General features: G+C 40.4%; 1 protein-coding gene across 1 annotated transcript in view; it reads left to right on the forward strand.

Annotated features, from left to right (window-relative positions):
* wscd2 (WSC domain containing 2) overlaps nt 1-17,703 on the forward strand; it is a 242,732-nt gene that overhangs the window by 145,800 nt on the left and 79,229 nt on the right. Inside the window, exons 4-5 of the mRNA XM_076271403.1 lie at nt 3,548-3,732; nt 15,435-15,556. Of these exons, the coding sequence (XP_076127518.1) occupies nt 3,548-3,732; nt 15,435-15,556 (307 nt within the window). The remainder of the gene's footprint in view (nt 1-3,547; nt 3,733-15,434; nt 15,557-17,703) is intronic.

Genomic DNA, 17,703 nt, shown 5'->3' on the forward strand with positions numbered 1-17,703 from the left:
AATAGCACTTGGGAGTACTTCGACCTAGCGTGGTAATATTATTAACACCTAATTGTAGATCCTATCCACCACAGAGTTTAGAATCCATGCTGGATCGACCCTCAGCCTCTCCCTCCCCTCTGAGCGAGAGAGGCACACACACTAGAGGTGGTGGCTGGTTGTTTTAATGTAGGCTATATGGGTGATGCAGCGCTGCTGACGTGAGGCTAGAAAGCCCTTGCCTGTTCTAGAAAGACTGATCTAATGCAGCAAATATATTAAAAGGCAAAAGTCGTACATTGGCTAGGCCTATCCCCAGAATATCAGCAGCAAACTCAGTCTCTGTCGCGCAAAACAGTCTCCAAATAAAACGCACATCGGCCTGTTGCCTATTCTGCCAGCTTGTGACAATATATCGTCCAAAATGCTTGATTGCATTGCATTCTCCACATTTTTAGCTACATTTTCATGTACCACATCAGCATTTTTGTTCAGTGAATCTTTTGTAAATTGCTTTACAATTACCGTCGGGCCCTTGTCAGCAGACTTCGGCTTGCCTCTTGCCATATTCACTCCTTGTCTTCCGATGTCATTTCTGAGTCATCTACAGATGTTCACCTCCCTAAATAGAACCAACTTCAACCTGTGTTATATCCTAGATGAGACTGCCTGGGTTATTTTGTTTAGATATTAGCCTATATATAAAACACATAATTGTAGCCTACCATTCAGGGAATAGGCATTTAAAAGAGAGACAGAGAGTGATATGACTAAGAAATGACATCGGGCGATGGCAGTGCGAGATGTTCAGAACGTAAGAGCTAAAACTTCTACAAACTCACTAACATCCACAGCGGAAAAAGAAGGTAAGAAAAATAGTCGGAAAACTTAGATGTGTAAGGCAAGCAAGCAAGTTTGGCGGTTGTTACTAAAAATGTGAACATGCACGTTGCATTGTTGTGCGGTGGACTTTCAGAATGAATGGAGTCGGAGTTTCTTTAATATCGAGGCGTCATATTTGTCCGATGGCCTGCTATAAAATGAATTGCGATGTCTGTCTGAAAAAGACGCGCTCGTGCAGTCAAAATGAATGGGAGTCTTCAGAACAGGCTTGTCAGTCAACCTGACATAACAGTGTGTAAAGTAGCCTATAATGTGAATGACTTGTTATTTTATCAAGGATTTCTTTCTTTTTGCAAAAAATAAAGTAGCCTACAATAGGCATTAATTAGTAGGCCAGGAGCATGCTGAAATTATGTGGCAAATTGCGTTTTTTATTACAATGATAAAATTGTAAAAGGACGTGACCGAAGCTGAGGCAAGCCAGGCAATAGGCCTATAGGCCCGACGGTAATTGTAAAGCAATTTACAAAAGATTCACTGAACAAAAATGCTGATGTGGTACATGAAAATGTAGCTAAAAATGTGGAGAATGCAATGCAATCAAGCATTTTGGACGATATATTGTCACAAGCTGGCAGAATAGGCAACAGGCCGATGTGCGTTTTATTTGGAGACTGTTTTGCTGCTGATATTCTGGGGATAGGCCTAGCCAATGTACGACTTTTGCCTTTTAATATATTTGCTGCATTAGATCAGTCTTTCTAGAACAGGCAAGGGCTATAGCCTCACGTCAGCAGCGCTGCATCACCCATATAGCCTACATTAAAACAACCAGCCACCACCTCTAGTGTGTGTGCCTCTCTCGCTCAGAGGGGAGGGAGAGGCTGAGGGTCGATCCAGCATGGATTCTAAACTCTGTGGTGGATAGGATCTAGAATTAGGTGTTAATAATATTACCACGCTAGGTCGAAGTACTCCCAAGTGCTATTGCGCCACACATTGTAGTTCTCATGTTTATTCGCTTGGAAAATCGTCACGTTTCATGTTGTGTGCCCTAACATTTTTCATCAACTACTCCTGCAACTGAATTTAAGTAGGTAAAACGTGGAGGTGTTTGAATACTGCTATGTGCCTCTCTCTACGGCCACGGCAGAGCCCGCTAGCATAGCAACATGCTAACACATTCGCGCCGCGCGACAGAGCGTTTGAGTGCACCTACCGACGCGGGAGAGGTACGACTCAACTCGTGAAAGTTACGGTAAGAACATATATCACTACTGATTTTGGGTGGCGTGTTCCTTTAAAAAGTTCAGTAGTTTAAAGGGTTAAATTGTTTAACAGTGAAATATTGTAGTGAGGACTTTTATTTTGAAACAGTTTTTGGCAGAGGAAGCAGTTGAACAGGATGTGTAGTCTTAATAGGGCCAGTTTGTATGCTTAAAGCCTGAGAATGGCAGTTGGGCCAGCTGGCCTGAACACCTGCCATAAGATTCTAATTGCTGTGATGTCATAAAGGGCAATGTTAAGTCAATGGGAAAATGTTGATAGTTTTTAATTAATAGTTTAAAAAGTATAAAAGTTACAAAGTTGAAAAATACAAAGCCCACATGTCCTAATTAAGACCTACGCGTCAATGTTTGAATGAAGTTTCTACGTTAAACGGTTGAAGCTGCATTAACTGCGTTAGAAGACATGGAATAATAAGAATAAGAAGAAGCCTAGGAAGAACAGTACAGTGCATTTTCATGCACTGTAATAAGAAGAAGAAGCCTAGGAAGAACAGTACAGTGCATTTTCATGCACTGTAATAATAAGAAGCCTAGGAAGAACAGTACAGTGCATTTTCATGCACTGTAATAAGAAGAAGCCTAGGAAGAACAGTACAGTGCATTTTCATGCACTGTAATAAGGATTTGCGGTTTAGTATGTTGCCACAAAAAGAAAGGGAAGGGAAAAGAAGGGGTTTGTGGCTCCAGGCAATCAGGATGAGAGGCTGTGGGACCCGATGTCTAAATTTGTTTACGTCTGCAGCAAACACTTTGTTAGCTAAAGTCAGTCAGTCATGCTAGCTAAAGTCAGTTGATGTCCGATGTTAAATATGTCTAATCTAATAATGAAGGATTGAATGAAACGTTGCGAACTAGGAGCTGTGATTACATGTCATAGTTCAGCTAGTTAGCCTGCAACACCTACAGTAGCACTAGTGCTATTGTATTTACCATGGTAATGATAAACAAAGCCGTTCTCATATCGTGGTTGCACTCTGCATGTTAAATGTGCTATAACATAGCGACACCGGTCAGGACTTGGAAGAGAGTTTGTATAACTCGTCTGCTGGCTGGCCATAGCATTAGATCGATATAAATAGCTATATATAACACTTGGGTAAGGTTCAAAAATGTAATGCACTGAAATTCTTATAGACCCCCATTCAAATATTTCCGGGTAGTTTCACCTAATAATGCCCGGATGTGTCAAAAAAACGGAAAGTACCCCGATTGTTGGAGCAATGTATAGATTAAGAAGTTTAAGGATAGATGAGAATGGTTTTATCCTAGAAATATACCAATATGACCCCCTTTACGCATTTGGCAAGCTTGTATTCTATGGATTTCATTATCCATGTGAGCTTATTTCATATATGTTACATGTGAATGATGGGGGTAAACTCAATAGTCACCTACTTCATTCTCACCACATCCTTATGCACTATCCTATGTGATAGGGGCTACTGGTATGCTGGCCTGGAGTTTGGAGCAGAGTGCTACTGTGGTCACAAAATTCAAGCATCCAATGTCTCAGAAAGTGAATGCAACATGGAATGCAAAGGAGAGAAGACAAACCTTTGTGGAGGTGCCAACCGACTGTCTATCTACCGCCTGGAACTCAGCCAGGAATCTGCTCGACGCTGTAAGTTAACACTTTCCCATTAGTCCTGGTGTACACTCAGTTCACTCTAGTCCCCTATATCCTATATAATTCCTCTGTTAGGGCTGTGGCCAGCCACGATTCATTGAATCTCTGGCTGTGCTCAAGGAACAATCGGTCTCGGTAACGCTTTAGAATAACATGTGCTTATTAGGTATTAACAGTGCATAATAAGCAGTTAACAATTCATTACTAACAGTAAGTTAACTGTTGTTATTAACTAACTGTTAACATGCAGCTTGTAAGTGATAATAAGCAGCCTTTTAAGTTACTTACAAGCATATTTGTTAACAGTTGTAAGTGTTAACAAGCAGCTTGTTAATGGTGTATAAGACAAAGAGGTGGATAACTAATACGCTTATAAGACCTTTCTTACCTATTTGTAGTAAATTTTGCAGCCCCCCAATCTAAAGCGAGGACCGTGTAGCCTAAAGTTCCACAAGCCCAACCTTCTATCTCTCTATCTAGCTTGGTTTAGCTGTGAGAAATACACCTTCAAAATTGTTGCAGTGAGCAGGAATCGAACCCCGGTCTCCCGCGTCAAAGAGTGCATCGCTACTTGTTGAGCTACACTACTGCTCCTAATTGGCTGATGGAAAATATTCTATATATATGAACTAGCTATGCTTTTTACAAATATGTTTCTGATGGAAAAGTGGTGTTTAATTTCCATAATCTTTGTTCAGTGAACGCATAAAACAGTTTGTCAGTTTGTCAGCAGTCTAAAGATATGCCAGCTTTGTATATAGTTTGGTTACCTAGCAACCGAGGCTTAAAGACGATAAGCTCTGGTTTAAAGTTGCAAACATAGGCGAACGTTCGTGATCGATTTAAAACATGTTTCAGTTTGCCTTGAACAGAGGCGAACATTCATGGTCTGTTTCTGCATTAATTAAACACCACTTTTCCATCAGAAACATATTTGTAAAAAGCATAGCTAGTGTGATATAGCACTTCGGAATATAGAATTAAAAATAAACAATTTCATCAGCTGTACAAGAAAAGTAGTGTAGCTCAATAAGTAGCGATGCACTCTCTAATGCAGGAGACCGGGGTTCGATTCCTGCTCACTGCAACAATTTTAAAGGTGCATTTCTCACAGCTAAACCAAGCTAGATAGAGAGATATAGTATAGAGAGATAGAAGGTTAGGCTTGTGGAACTATAGGCTACATGGTCCTCGCTTTAGATTGGGGGGCTGCAACACCATTAACAAGCATTAACAAGCTGCTTGTTAACACTTACAACTGTTAACAAATATGCTTGTAAGTAACCTAAAAGGCTGCTTATTAACACTTACAAGCTGCATGTTAACAGTTAGTTAATGTTATTAAATGATAACAACAGTTAACTAACTGTTAGTAATGAATTGTTAACTGCTTATTATGTACTGTTAATACCTAATAAGCACATGTTATTCTAAAGCGTTACCTCGGTCTCTTCTTTCATCCACTTTCTCCATGTGCTCCAGCATGTCCTGTTGCTGTGACTTCCCTTTTCCTACAAAATAACCCCACATAAAAATAGCTTCATTTCAACTTGATAACCATCATTTTTGCCACAGTTACTTCAGAGAAAACATAATTTGTAAATGTCTTTCTTCTAAAATATTCACTATGTTCGGTATGTAGATGTATAACAGTCTGTGGCATAATACAGATTATAGTGGGGTGGATTGCCCTAAAGTGGGAAATATTTTTGCTTTTCGGACTTCAGTAGTAGGCTATATTATGCTACAATGTGAGGGGAACACATTAAATTCACATCACCAATTTTGGTCACAGGACCCTACAGCTTTGGCTTTCCCATAGTTTCACTGACATTCATTAGTTTTGGGGGAAAGCTACACTGGAGCTTAGGTGTCCCACATTAGTGTACGTCTGCCGTAACAGCTGTAACAGGCAGTGTCCCACATTAGGAACATTTTGTATATTTAAAAACCTAACAACATTTGTTTTGAACAAATGGCCATAGGCGAGGATGACGGCACATCTTGATTCTTTGGGCACTCTCAAGGACGGGACGGGACTGTGTGTGTGTGTGTGTGGGGGGGGTGACTGTAGGCGAAAGAATCAAGAGTTTAAAGAGCTGACAAACTAAGTAAAACATACTGCTGTGTGTATAATTACACTGCGTAGTGAGTATGATCAGTGAAACATAGCCAGATTTTTCCTTACCTCTTCTAAATCCAGTGTGAGTGTCTGTTGTTGATGGTGGAGTGCCACCGAGTCGTTGTTTTCACATTGGACTTTTTGTAATACAAAAATACAAGATGAGTATTACACTACAGCAAGTCTCAATTATGAAATCTTTTCTCATGTTGATCAGACGGTCAAGATAATCCAGTTCGGGACAGGACTACACTGACAGCCTAGCTGTTGTAACTTTAACATTACCGTTAACATTAACAACTTTACCTCAAGAGCTGGAAGCAAGCTAACCTGACCCTAGCCAGATGAATTTCGCTCCGCCTAGCTCCACTCATCCATCTGGAACCGATCCATTGAAGTGTTGCCTTCAGAAGGCTGGGCCTAATCAAAAAATGCTTGCATATGATTGAATAAGCCACTTGCTACTTCAACCACTTACATCGAAGCCAACCCGTGACGCTAATAACAGTCTCACAGTCGCTTCTACGCTATGTCACATCTATGAAACTCCCGCCCTGCGTCCTGATTGGCTGAACCATAGTCGGTTGCAGAAATCACTCTCAATGGAAGAGGTCCCAGATGGATGTGAGTGAAGCTAGGCGGAGCTAAGCGGAACGAAATTCATCTGGCTAGGGTCAGGTTAGAAGCAAGCTAGCAGCTACACAAACACACCCATAGCTAATCAACAAGTAATGTTAGGTAAGTGAGTAACATTATACAACATGCAAAATTAAAAGAGTAACTGTTACATTTAAAACCACACCAACTTTTAATACAAACAGATGAAAACTCACCATCTTCACACAAAGGACCATCGTTGAGGTCGCACATAGCTTCCAGTATCTCCGTAGCACTAACGTTAGCTGTAGCTAGCTGAGTTAAGAGCTCCCCCTGGTTGATTAGCAGGTTGTTTTCCAATTACGTTGTGCAGTAATTGGTCTTCAGTTTGTCTGAAGTTTGGTCTTCAGTTTGGTCTTCCCGGTCTTCAGTTTGCTTCTTCCAGTCTTCTACTTTTATAATCTCTGTACTCTTTCTTTAAGTTTGTTTGTTATTTGGTCCAGTGTTCTTTTAAAGCCTGCCATCTCTCCCTGTTGCTCATATATTTTACCCTTTCTCACGGCCCCGTCTGATTTTTCTTGCATTTCTGTTGATGTCCAAACACTTATTAAAGTGTTTATTTCCTCAGTTGACCACTGTTGAATTATTCTCTGTTTTTTGGTAGAAACCAGGGCTTTGAACCATTTTTTTTTTCAATCGGTTCGTTCCGAACAGAAACGGAATTATAACGTTTCCGGTTATGAGTTCCACCAATAAATTGACGTTCCCGAACAAAAAAATACTGTTCCCGGAACAGTTAATTTCGTTCCTGTCAGCTGTTTAATGCTATAGAATTATGTCACATCTTTCTCATCCAGCTTAAACCAAATGTAAAAATATTACAACCATTATTACATAATAATAATTATATTAATAATAATAATAATAATTAAATAGGCCCACAATTATTTCAAATGTGTAGTTTATTGTTAAAAGAGAAAATTTCCACACAAACGTAACGACATTATTAAGACACGTGGTTATGCCACTCGGGCAACAACAAATTGCAACTGTCGGGGGGAAAGGCCATCCAGTAGGCCTAATGTTCGCTAGTCCATCATTAACGTGGAGTCGACAAATATAGCTATTGATATTGTGTTTGGAATGAGCGTTTTAATTAACGATGGATCGTAATTTACCTCTTATTTAAGATGTGGAGTGGAGACTTTGTAATCCACCGCTCTCTCTCCATTCAGTCAGCGAATGTCTGATGTGATGTCACACAGGAAGTGAACCTCAGCCGTCATGGTAACGTGTGCAGGAAAATAATTACTTTTTTTTTTTAGTTAATTAGGCAACGAAAACTTTGAGGAACGAAATAAAACCAGTATTAACCGGTTACCATTATTTTTAAATAAGTGTTCCTGTTCCAGAACATAAAAAATAATAACGTTTCTGGTTTCGTTTCTGTTCCCTGTAAAATACAAAAAGTTCCCGGTTTTCATTTTCGTTCCTTGAACCGGTTCAAAGCCCTGGTAGAAACTAGCCTATTTCTGCTGGGGGAGAAAAGAAATGGCTACGGGAATCCTTCTTGCTGTCGGGGTAGCTCCGCCTACAACCTCTATGACGTTTTTGGTGCCCGACTTTGGGACCAGCAACTTCACGGAGCCATGCCGGTGCTAGCTTTTGAGCACCAGCTGACATTTCTGGTCGGAATGCGCAGAACTGGTTCTAGATAAGGCACCGGCCAGGCACCGGTACCGGGTTAGTCGAAATGAGCTCTTAGTAATCTTGGGTACCTGGCACACCAGGTCAAACCAAAAGTAACAAGTCTAGGTTTTATCTTAGACACAGAGTTAAAGGAACCATATGTAAGATTGTGGCCAAAACTGGTACTATAATCACTTTCAAATTACTGTAGAGGGGTGTATTCCCTCCCCCCTGACTGGCAGAGCTGGCAACCCAGATGCCGAAACACTACTGACTTCGTGATTAGTAGATAGGTGGATGGTGGCGCATCAGGCCAAAACACAACATGACAACATCAACATCAGTCGAGGGCTGCAACTTTTTAAAATGACAATATTCTGGCTGGAATACTGTTGTCAGTGATATAAGTATTTGAAATGAACATAATTTCTTAATGTCTAGTGACATCAAACTATGATCGCATCAAAATCGCTATTTTTAAAATTCAATTCAATTTATTGTGCTTATAGAGCGCCAAAACATAACACATGTATCATGGCGCTTTACAGAATGTAGGCAAAACACTAAGAAGGCTCAACACAACATTAAACTCTGATTGAAGTATCACCAGGGTCTCTAAACATGAACTCGAGCATTGACAACATTGTTTGTGTACACAGAGTTACTGAAAAGAAAGGTTTTGGCAAGATGGCGGTGAGCGGAAAAACAGCTAAAACTGCTTAAGTGAGTTGTTCTTTTTTGTAAACTCACAAACAATGTTCTCAATAGCACTCCTATTCAAAAGGCCATTTGACCCAAAAACATTAATACGGTCAATCTTAAAAGTGGTGCTTCCGTCCTAATTATGCTTTTTAAACGAATGTTTGACTCGGGTACATTCACAAAAAGACCCTAGGTTGCATTTTGGCGAGAGTTACACTTTAAAGGAACCGTATGTAAGAAATGTATTTCAATTAATCATAAAATGGCCCTGATATGTCACTAGACATTAAGAAATCATGTTCATTTCAAATACTTATATCACTGACAACAGTAGTCCGGCCAGGAAAAAAAAGTGAAGTTGCAGCCCTCAACTGATGTTTTTTCATGTCATGTTGTGTTTTGGCCTGATGCGCCACCCTCCACCTATCTACTAATCACAAAGTCAGTAGTGTTTAGGCATCTGGGTTGGTAACCTCGAGTCAGGAGGGAGGGGGAGGGTGTACACCGCTCTACAGTAATTTGAAAGTGATTGCAGTACCAGTTTTGACCACATTCTTACATACAGTATGGTTCCTTTAAGTGACCATATCATTAAAGTTCCTCTAGATGTAATGGCAGACCTCTGAATACTGATGTCCATTTAGTCTTTTTCCAACTTACAGTGGGCGTTACTTTCAAATGGCCACTTCAGTTGCCCATTACGCGGCGTGAAGCTGCATGACACTTTAGTACCACTTTCAGCCACTGTGCGTCGCTCTGCCACTGTACATCGCTCTGTCAGTAGCCTGCCTGCCGCCCCTTCTAAAAAAGCAGGAGGCTACCGTTAAACATAATTGTTGCCGAGAGGAATCCCAGCCTATGAATTCAATAACATAATAAATCATGCATAATTAAACATTACCTCAATTTAGGCTACTTGGGGGCTTAAGGCTTGACTACACCGTGGTAACGAAATAACTGTTCAGTGTGTTTCCCAAAAGCATAGTAGCAACAAACGTTCGCAACCACTATCGTAAAGTTGTGTAGTTACAACTACACCTCTCGACCTGTGGTAGAATGATAGTAGAAGCATAGTTCCGGGGATCTTCATGTCAAAGACGTCACTGACGCCACTGACCTAAATATATTTAGGTTTCTAATTGATATTTACACTTCTAACCACCATACATTCATATTTTAAAATGCCCAAGGCAGAAAATACATAAATTAAAAGTCAATTTGCAGCCACATGCACGTAATTCAAAGTCACACACCTGCAGATAATAATAAGTTGCGCACTTTTTGACGAGTCAGTTGAGAATATGTAGCCTATGATTTTCATGAAGGGGGGGGGATTCCTTGTTAGTTTACGCAAACCAGGCCAAGAAGGCTGATTCTGATTTTGATAATATGATCTGCACAAAAGATAAACTTAGGTAAACAACGATGTGAATATTGTTGTCAAAATCTTAACCCAGATTCGAACTCTTGGACAGGAGACTGATAACTGCTGTGCAACGGCAGCTGTCATCAGCCGGCCTTAATGCAATGCGCCACCAAATTGACGGCGTGTATGGGTGAATAGGGGATAAATAACAATAGAGTACACAACTGTTTCACCAGCACATTTAAATGACACGTGTTAAACGTTAATTCAAAGCAGTGGTTCATTTACAAGGTCAGTCTATATGAACCAATGAATTAACTTAATGACCCTGAGAAAAACAGATTTCACGGATTAAACTAAGGTAGTCCATCATTAAGTCTCTGTTATGTGCAGGTGTGCCCGTTCACGTGCTACTAAACGTCATTAACCACCTTAGTCCAGACTACTGAAGTTTGGAAACTATCATGATCCAAATTTACAAAATACTGTACGACAGTTTTGGGAAACAGTCGTAACTTACATGTTGGTTAGTTGAACGATGCATCGTACCACGTTAGTAAAAAGCTAACCTCCGTAGTTGTACGGGAAACGCACCCCAGATCAACTTGTAGGCCATTAGCAATCTGTTTATTTTATTTTATGAAGCCTATACAGTAGATTACCTGAGACATTCTCACTTGCAATAGACAGATGCAATAGCCATTGGTCAAGTACTGAGTATAAAGCAATTAAGATAGTAGCCTATACAAAAAGTATTTCATACTATCATAAAAAAATTTGTTAAAACGAATAGCATTTTGCAACTTGACAAAACACCGGATTAAATATCATAGGGGAGATCACATGGCAGTTGCCTCTCCCTTCAGTGCTATGACTCTGTTGATGACTTTGTCCAGATGGTCTATGTATTTATTGCAACGTTCGGCTGTGAGTTTGTTTCCCCAAAAAAACTCTATTGCAGATATCAATGTGTCTTTGTTCATGGGTTTGGCCTCACAGCAGAGGCTTAGACAACTATGACCCGTTTTGGTTTCGTATATTAATTTGCCCTACTTATTGACTGCAATGTAGTCAATTGACTGCTTGACAGGTTATTTTTATTTTTCTGTACAATAAACAAATACATCTGCTTTATGCCGCAGAATTACGCACTTGGCCAGCCTATAGAACGGGCACATTTTGGAGAGAATAGAGAATGTACGCACGCAAGAATCTGTAGGCTATTTGTGGCGGGTTACCAGCAAACAATGTTTAATGCATTAACTCAAGACATCAATACAAGCAGAAAGGATGCAGCAGGCAGCACATTTAGAAAAGTAATTTCCAGTGGAAAAACAAAATGCTGAATGAAGCCCAAAGATATGAAGGCATATCTGGCAAGTTGTTATTTTTTGAAGACGTAAATGGTTGGGCTATAGGCCTAGGCAAGTTTGCAAGAAGGAGACATAACGCATGAGCATGCCACACTATCCACAGCTGTGGTAGCGGGGGGTAGGAGGATTACTGTTAGCGCAGGATTTATATAAAATTCTTCAACAGAAGGCCTGCCTCGAATGCAGGCTTGCCCAAAATAAAGGCCTGTGGTTTGCGCAGTCTACAGTAAGTAGGTCTTAGTGAGTTAGGAGTCCTCTCGACTTCTTTTAAGCTGTCTCAGAGGTGGAAAGTTGGGTTCGTTGGGGGCAGGGCCAGATTAACAATTCATAGACCCCCGGGAACAAAATGTCTGATGGCCCCCCCTGCCCCCCAGCCAACGTGAATCGGGCGGTCAGTTAATAGGCCTATATCGTAAAGATATTTCTTGCCATTTAAGGCACGAGCGCATCTGTGAGGCCAAGCCTCACCAAGTAGCCCGTTTGTTTTACAACTAACATTACATTTAATTAAACTGCTTATAGGCTATGCCGAAATAGTTTCAACATTTTGAATATCAGTGTCGGGTGAATTAGGAAATGTTCTCAAAGTAGCCTTATGGCTAAAAGCTGCTTGGGATCCCCCCTGTCAAGCAATATAACCATACAAACGCGCGACTTGCTCACTCATTGTTTCAAAAGGAGTAATTTCGGCTTTGTCGGAACTGGCCAAACTAAAAGAAAAAACACTTTCCTTTGTTTTTCATAAACAGAAATTATATTTCGTGTTGACATCACACCGTTAAAAAAACGAGATATAGCCGTGGCCTACTGGTTAGCACTTAGGACTTGAAACCGGAGGGTTGTCGGTTCAAACCCCGACCAGTAGGAACGGCTGAGGTGCCCTTGAGCAAATTTCCCTCACGGGATCAAAAGAGTATATATACTTATACTTATACTTATACTTATATATATATATATATTATATAAGAAGCACGCACTACCCGACAGTAAGTGGAGGCAGTGGTTCTCAAACTTTGCCATATCCTACACTGGTGTAAAAGGCGTGTATGGTATCATATTTTTTTGTAAAGGTCTGCCAGGTATATTCTTAGGCCTATGAATGGTGTGCCTTCTCACAAAAGCATAGTCACTGGGCTCAGCTAGATGTAGCTTTCTCCTTCACCAACCTGTGAGCCTATGAGGCAGTCACGTCGTCAGTGGCACTCTCAGGTCCTTCTCATCTGCTGATACAGCAACATGAGTATTCCACTATAGCATTGCTCATCATTGCCTTACTCCTTTCCTTTTCAGAATGTTCTTTCTATCCATAATTATAAGTCTTTCTTCAGTGAATTAGCAAGATACCATCAGAAGCCAACAATCATAAAACACCTGTGTGCGCGCTCTCTCTCCCCTGCGTGTTGTAGGCTAGGTTTGCGTGAGTTCTTTCTATCTGCTTTACTTTTGTGAGTTGCGACCACCTAGGCTATATTATAGACGTTATATGAGGTACCAGCAGTGCTCGAATTACGTGGGAGCCAGAGGGAGCCGAGATCCCATAGAGTGAGGACTGGCTCCCATGAAATCAAAAACCTGAGGGGGTTTCTCATATCTGAAGGTGTCTGGCATTGCAATTTAATCCTAAACAACCGCTTATTATCCATCCCTGTGCGATCTCTTACCATTAAAGACGTTAAATTTAAATATAGGCTACTACGGGACGTAGACCTACCCTATACGCTCTTGAACGCAGCATGACACTTCACCACCACACCACTAGACTATATGAGCAAACCGTATACGATCGTTTTGACAGCACTCGCAAATCTGAAGAAGTCACCCTGCTTTGATGCGAGTGTTTTGTCTATTTACATAGGCGTTCATTGGGCTAGCCTATATGGTTTGATATGTGCTGAAAAATCCTGTTTGCTGTTGAACTTGCGCTTTACCTCTTCTATGTTGATTGACAAAGCCATAAATTATGGCCCATAATGCAGCCTACAATGATTGTGTTGTCTGATGATCTGTAGCTATCCTCTGCCATTCAGAGCTCCGGAAAGTTCCCAGATATTTTGAAACACCTGTTAGCAATCTCTGATGTCGAAATATTCAATGGCTACCCGACAACATCTCAGTGCAAACTCCAAAATTGTTCGTCTATTAATTTTCCACGGTTCAACAATACTAGAACATAGTTTGGCTGCAATGGCTTATAATTTCTGTATAATCCTACATGCATTATTGTGTTTGACACTGAGGATAGCCTATCTGAGACGGTGGTCTGAGTTACGTTGTGAAATTGAGAATGGCACAGACTAAATCGTTTAGTCTATTTCTTTGTATTGTGAAATTGAAATGAAATATGGACTATTACAATCAATAGTATGTTGAAATTAATTTGCAATCAATTTCTATGAAAAATCTATGTCTGTTGTGTGCGTGTGTCAAGGTAAAGCCTAGGCCTACCGTGCGCATATTGTACGCCTAGGCTATTTCATCGCCTTGTTAGGCTATGCACGGGGTGTGCCAACTTTTTATGAGATAGAGAGACCCCCTTAAAGACAAAAAGATAATTCGAGCCCTGGGTACCAGTGTTTAGCTGTGTCACAAAACAATAAGCTTTGTCAGACTACTTTTAAAATGATATTCAGGGCTATATACATTTTAAACATTTGGGGCTGAAGACCCAACAAGGCCTTGCGTTAATTCTTTAGGTGGGAAGTGTCAGGAATTTTCATACGAGAGACGCTCTCATGGGTGGTTAGTATATGGAGTAGGGGATTGACAGCAACATAGCCAATCACATTATCAGAGATGCTGAATTTAACATCAACTGCGATGTTTGATTTTAAATTAATGTAAATTTAGCCGGGACTGTAAGCTGGCACACGTGGGTGCTCGATATTTTCCGTGGGTGCTCGAGCGACGGAGCACGTATCTCGCGGTTGCATCCATTACAAACAAACATGCAATGTGAACGTCTGGGATTGGGGAGAGCACTAAATGCTCTACTGAATAAGCAAGCATGAATGAAAAACACTCTTTAATAATCAAAAAAATAAACGCTAATGAAGTAAACTTGTGACCATCAAAAATCGTTTATCGCCTGTAACTTCGTGATAACAGGACGTAACAGGAAGGCATTTGGCTGAGCAACGGAGGTTAATATGCTCTATATTTTGTCCAAATGATGTCTGTCTATCATCGTTGCACTCGGAGAAAACCGGAATGTTTTATTTGTTCTGCGTTTCTTCTACGGCTGCAAACGGAATTTACTCGCAGTTAACCAAATATTTCTTTATTAGGGCAGGGCAGGCATATTTCTGGCTATTAAATTATTTCTAAACCAGTCTGCTGAAGTTTGTAGTGAAGTCTGTGTAGGGTTTTCCAGGCTCCATTTCTTTTTATGAGACACCCTGCTCACAAGAGACATCTGCCGGTTGTTGCAGCGTCGTTGCAGCGTCACTGGAAAAATACAAATTAAAGTTGCGTGATACCGCGTGATCCCGCGCGCGAACCACGAAGGAAGCTGGCCAAATCGAAGCAATGGCCACTGTATAAGTTGTGACCCATCAGTTATACTAGGGCACTCCAACATCCTCCAAAATTTCAGTGTAGATGCAATTGTATAAATTTGTCTAATAAATAATGCACAATCAAGGCATCTGTGACCTCAGAATCTCAGAAGTGACCAAGGGGACTAGTTTGAGGGCTGGCCTCTTGGGTTTTGATTGTTTGGAATTTAATAAGGTCTATGAGATGTTGTCTCTTGTGGGTGTGTTTTCTACCTATGGAATATTTTATTAATTGATTCAATCTAGAATGTGTTCTGGGTTATCTGTAATCAATGATCTTTTGTTGTGTTTAGATGGAAGTGCCATCTTCAAAGGATGTTACCGCAAACCAGAAAATGCCACATTGGCTCTACCCATCACTGCATTGATAAGAAATATGTCTGTGGATAAATGTGTTGACATGTGCACAGAGAAGGTATGACACTGTGACATCTGCGTGTGTTAATAAGTTAATAAGTTAAAAATGTATTTTACATGATGTGAGGTAATAGTAATCATTAATGTACTTTGCTAAAGCAGGCACATAAGCGTTATTCTTATTAGTGTGCTTGCTACTCTAAAATGTCCGACCGGAAGCAGTGTAAGTTGCTCACGGAGATGGTGTCGCTGGCCCTTTGTCGTTTTTTCACCATATAAGATTTTAGTGAAAGCAAAACTTATTTTTCACAGCTCACAAATTTTGTCTGATCTTCACAAAATGTACATGATCTTGTTATGGTTATGGTTATGGATTTAGCAGACGCCTTTGTCCAAAGCGACACATAAATACAAAACAACATAATAATATTTAAAATTGAACAGGGAACAGATTAGAATGTAGGTCAAATATAGTAAGGAGAATACCCAGATAGCAAACATACACTGGGACGGAACTGGGCCACACCTACCTCAACATCCGGCACGGATCTGCATAATGGACCTGATCCGGCGTCCAAACGCACATCGGTCCAAAATTGGTCTGGATCCGTTTGACGGATCTGGTACCAATAAGGGCTAAGACTGGCCCAGTTCCGTATGGTAGTCTGTGTTACTGACGTGTTCCAGATCTGCTTATCATATGCAATACGGGTCCGCTTATTGTGTGTGGTACGGACCCGTTTATCAGACATCAGCTGGCTTTATTTGACATGTGAAATGTGATTGGTAATTAGGCCTAATTATCCTGAAAAATCTGTTTGCTACACATTTGCTAACAGGTTCGTTATAGGTTCACCCAGGCTAAAGTTCGTAGGCCTAACGTTTTCCCAACAGCTCAACTGATAAACATAAGCTAGGCTACAAACAAGAGGGGGGTAAAAAAAACTTTACACATAAGTGTCTAATTATTTTTTTATTCAACAACCTGGCTGTAGAAGTGCAATCCCAGACAAAGTTTAAGTCGTGTTAATTCCACTGTTTCCATCGATATTCAGGCTGTCTTCCTCAGTCATCTCCATGGTCAATCTGAAACAACACAAAATAAACATTAGCCATTTATTTCTTTTTGAAAATAGGTAGTCACAATTACACTCGTTTTTTATCATCAGTGATCCTGTTAGCGTTATCAATGTTTTTTCCAAAATAGTTATTGTGATGGCTAAGGTAGTAGGCTAGCCCATATTGCTGGAAAGTATAACCTTAAAGTTATCAATCGCTCGGTTGCTTGTTGTTGTCTCTGAATAAAACAGATAAAAAGCAGATAACCTACCTTGAAAAATTGGGCTGTCCTAGTCCAACCCCAGGCTGGCAAATCATGTCAAAAGATTGATAGTGAGCAAACCAAAGATCCTTGATTAACGTTACTGCTTGGACTTCTGCATGCGTGGAAAGAATATGGGGTTGTCTCATAGCACTGTTAGATCTGACACAAACAACAATTGACTACTTTTACCACTGCTAGGTAATAATAAAAATAATGAAACGAACATATGATCGATCAATATTGAGCCAACTATATCTTCTTTTCCAGCCTTACTGTAGAAATGAAGTGGCCATGGGAACATAGTGCACCCCCATGGTTTCTAAATTTGTGCCATTCCAAAATACCTTTTTTTTTCTTTAGCAGCCAGTTGACAATGAAGTAGGGAAAGGACAGTCAATTTAGCAGAATCAGCACCTTAATTAATATCATTACCACCTGGGTCTGCTGTGAAAAAATGGTCCTTCGGTTCATATCCGTATCACAGGTTTGGGCCAAATCAGTGTTTTGTATTTTAAAAGCATCTCCTGACTTCCAGTTGAGTTGCGGAAATTGGACCTGGGACAAATCTGTAAACCGGTGATAAAACAGCATTGCTAGCAGAGCTGAAACCTGTATCAGGAGCAGACCTGGCCCACAGTCAGATACCGTATGTCCGCTACATGCGGATCTAAAGGCTTTTATGCAGATCCGGCCCAAAGGAAATTGCTATCTGGGTAGTTATAGTACACAATAATATCAATTCAATCAATAGCCTAATAAAAAACCAATGGAAAAAAAAAAGGGGAAAGGCAATAATAAACAATAATGTCCATTCAATCAATAATATAAAAACAATGACATGCTAAGACTACATTAAGGAGAATATCAATAATAAACAATAA

The sequence above is a fragment of the Alosa pseudoharengus genome, unplaced genomic scaffold (genome assembly GCF_046254945.1).
Source record: "Alosa pseudoharengus isolate Yale_2024_CS ecotype anadromous, Long Island Sound unplaced genomic scaffold, YU_APseudo_1.1 YU_APseudo_1.1_scf_6, whole genome shotgun sequence".
In the NCBI taxonomy this organism is placed as follows: Eukaryota; Metazoa; Chordata; class Actinopteri; order Clupeiformes; family Clupeidae; genus Alosa; species Alosa pseudoharengus.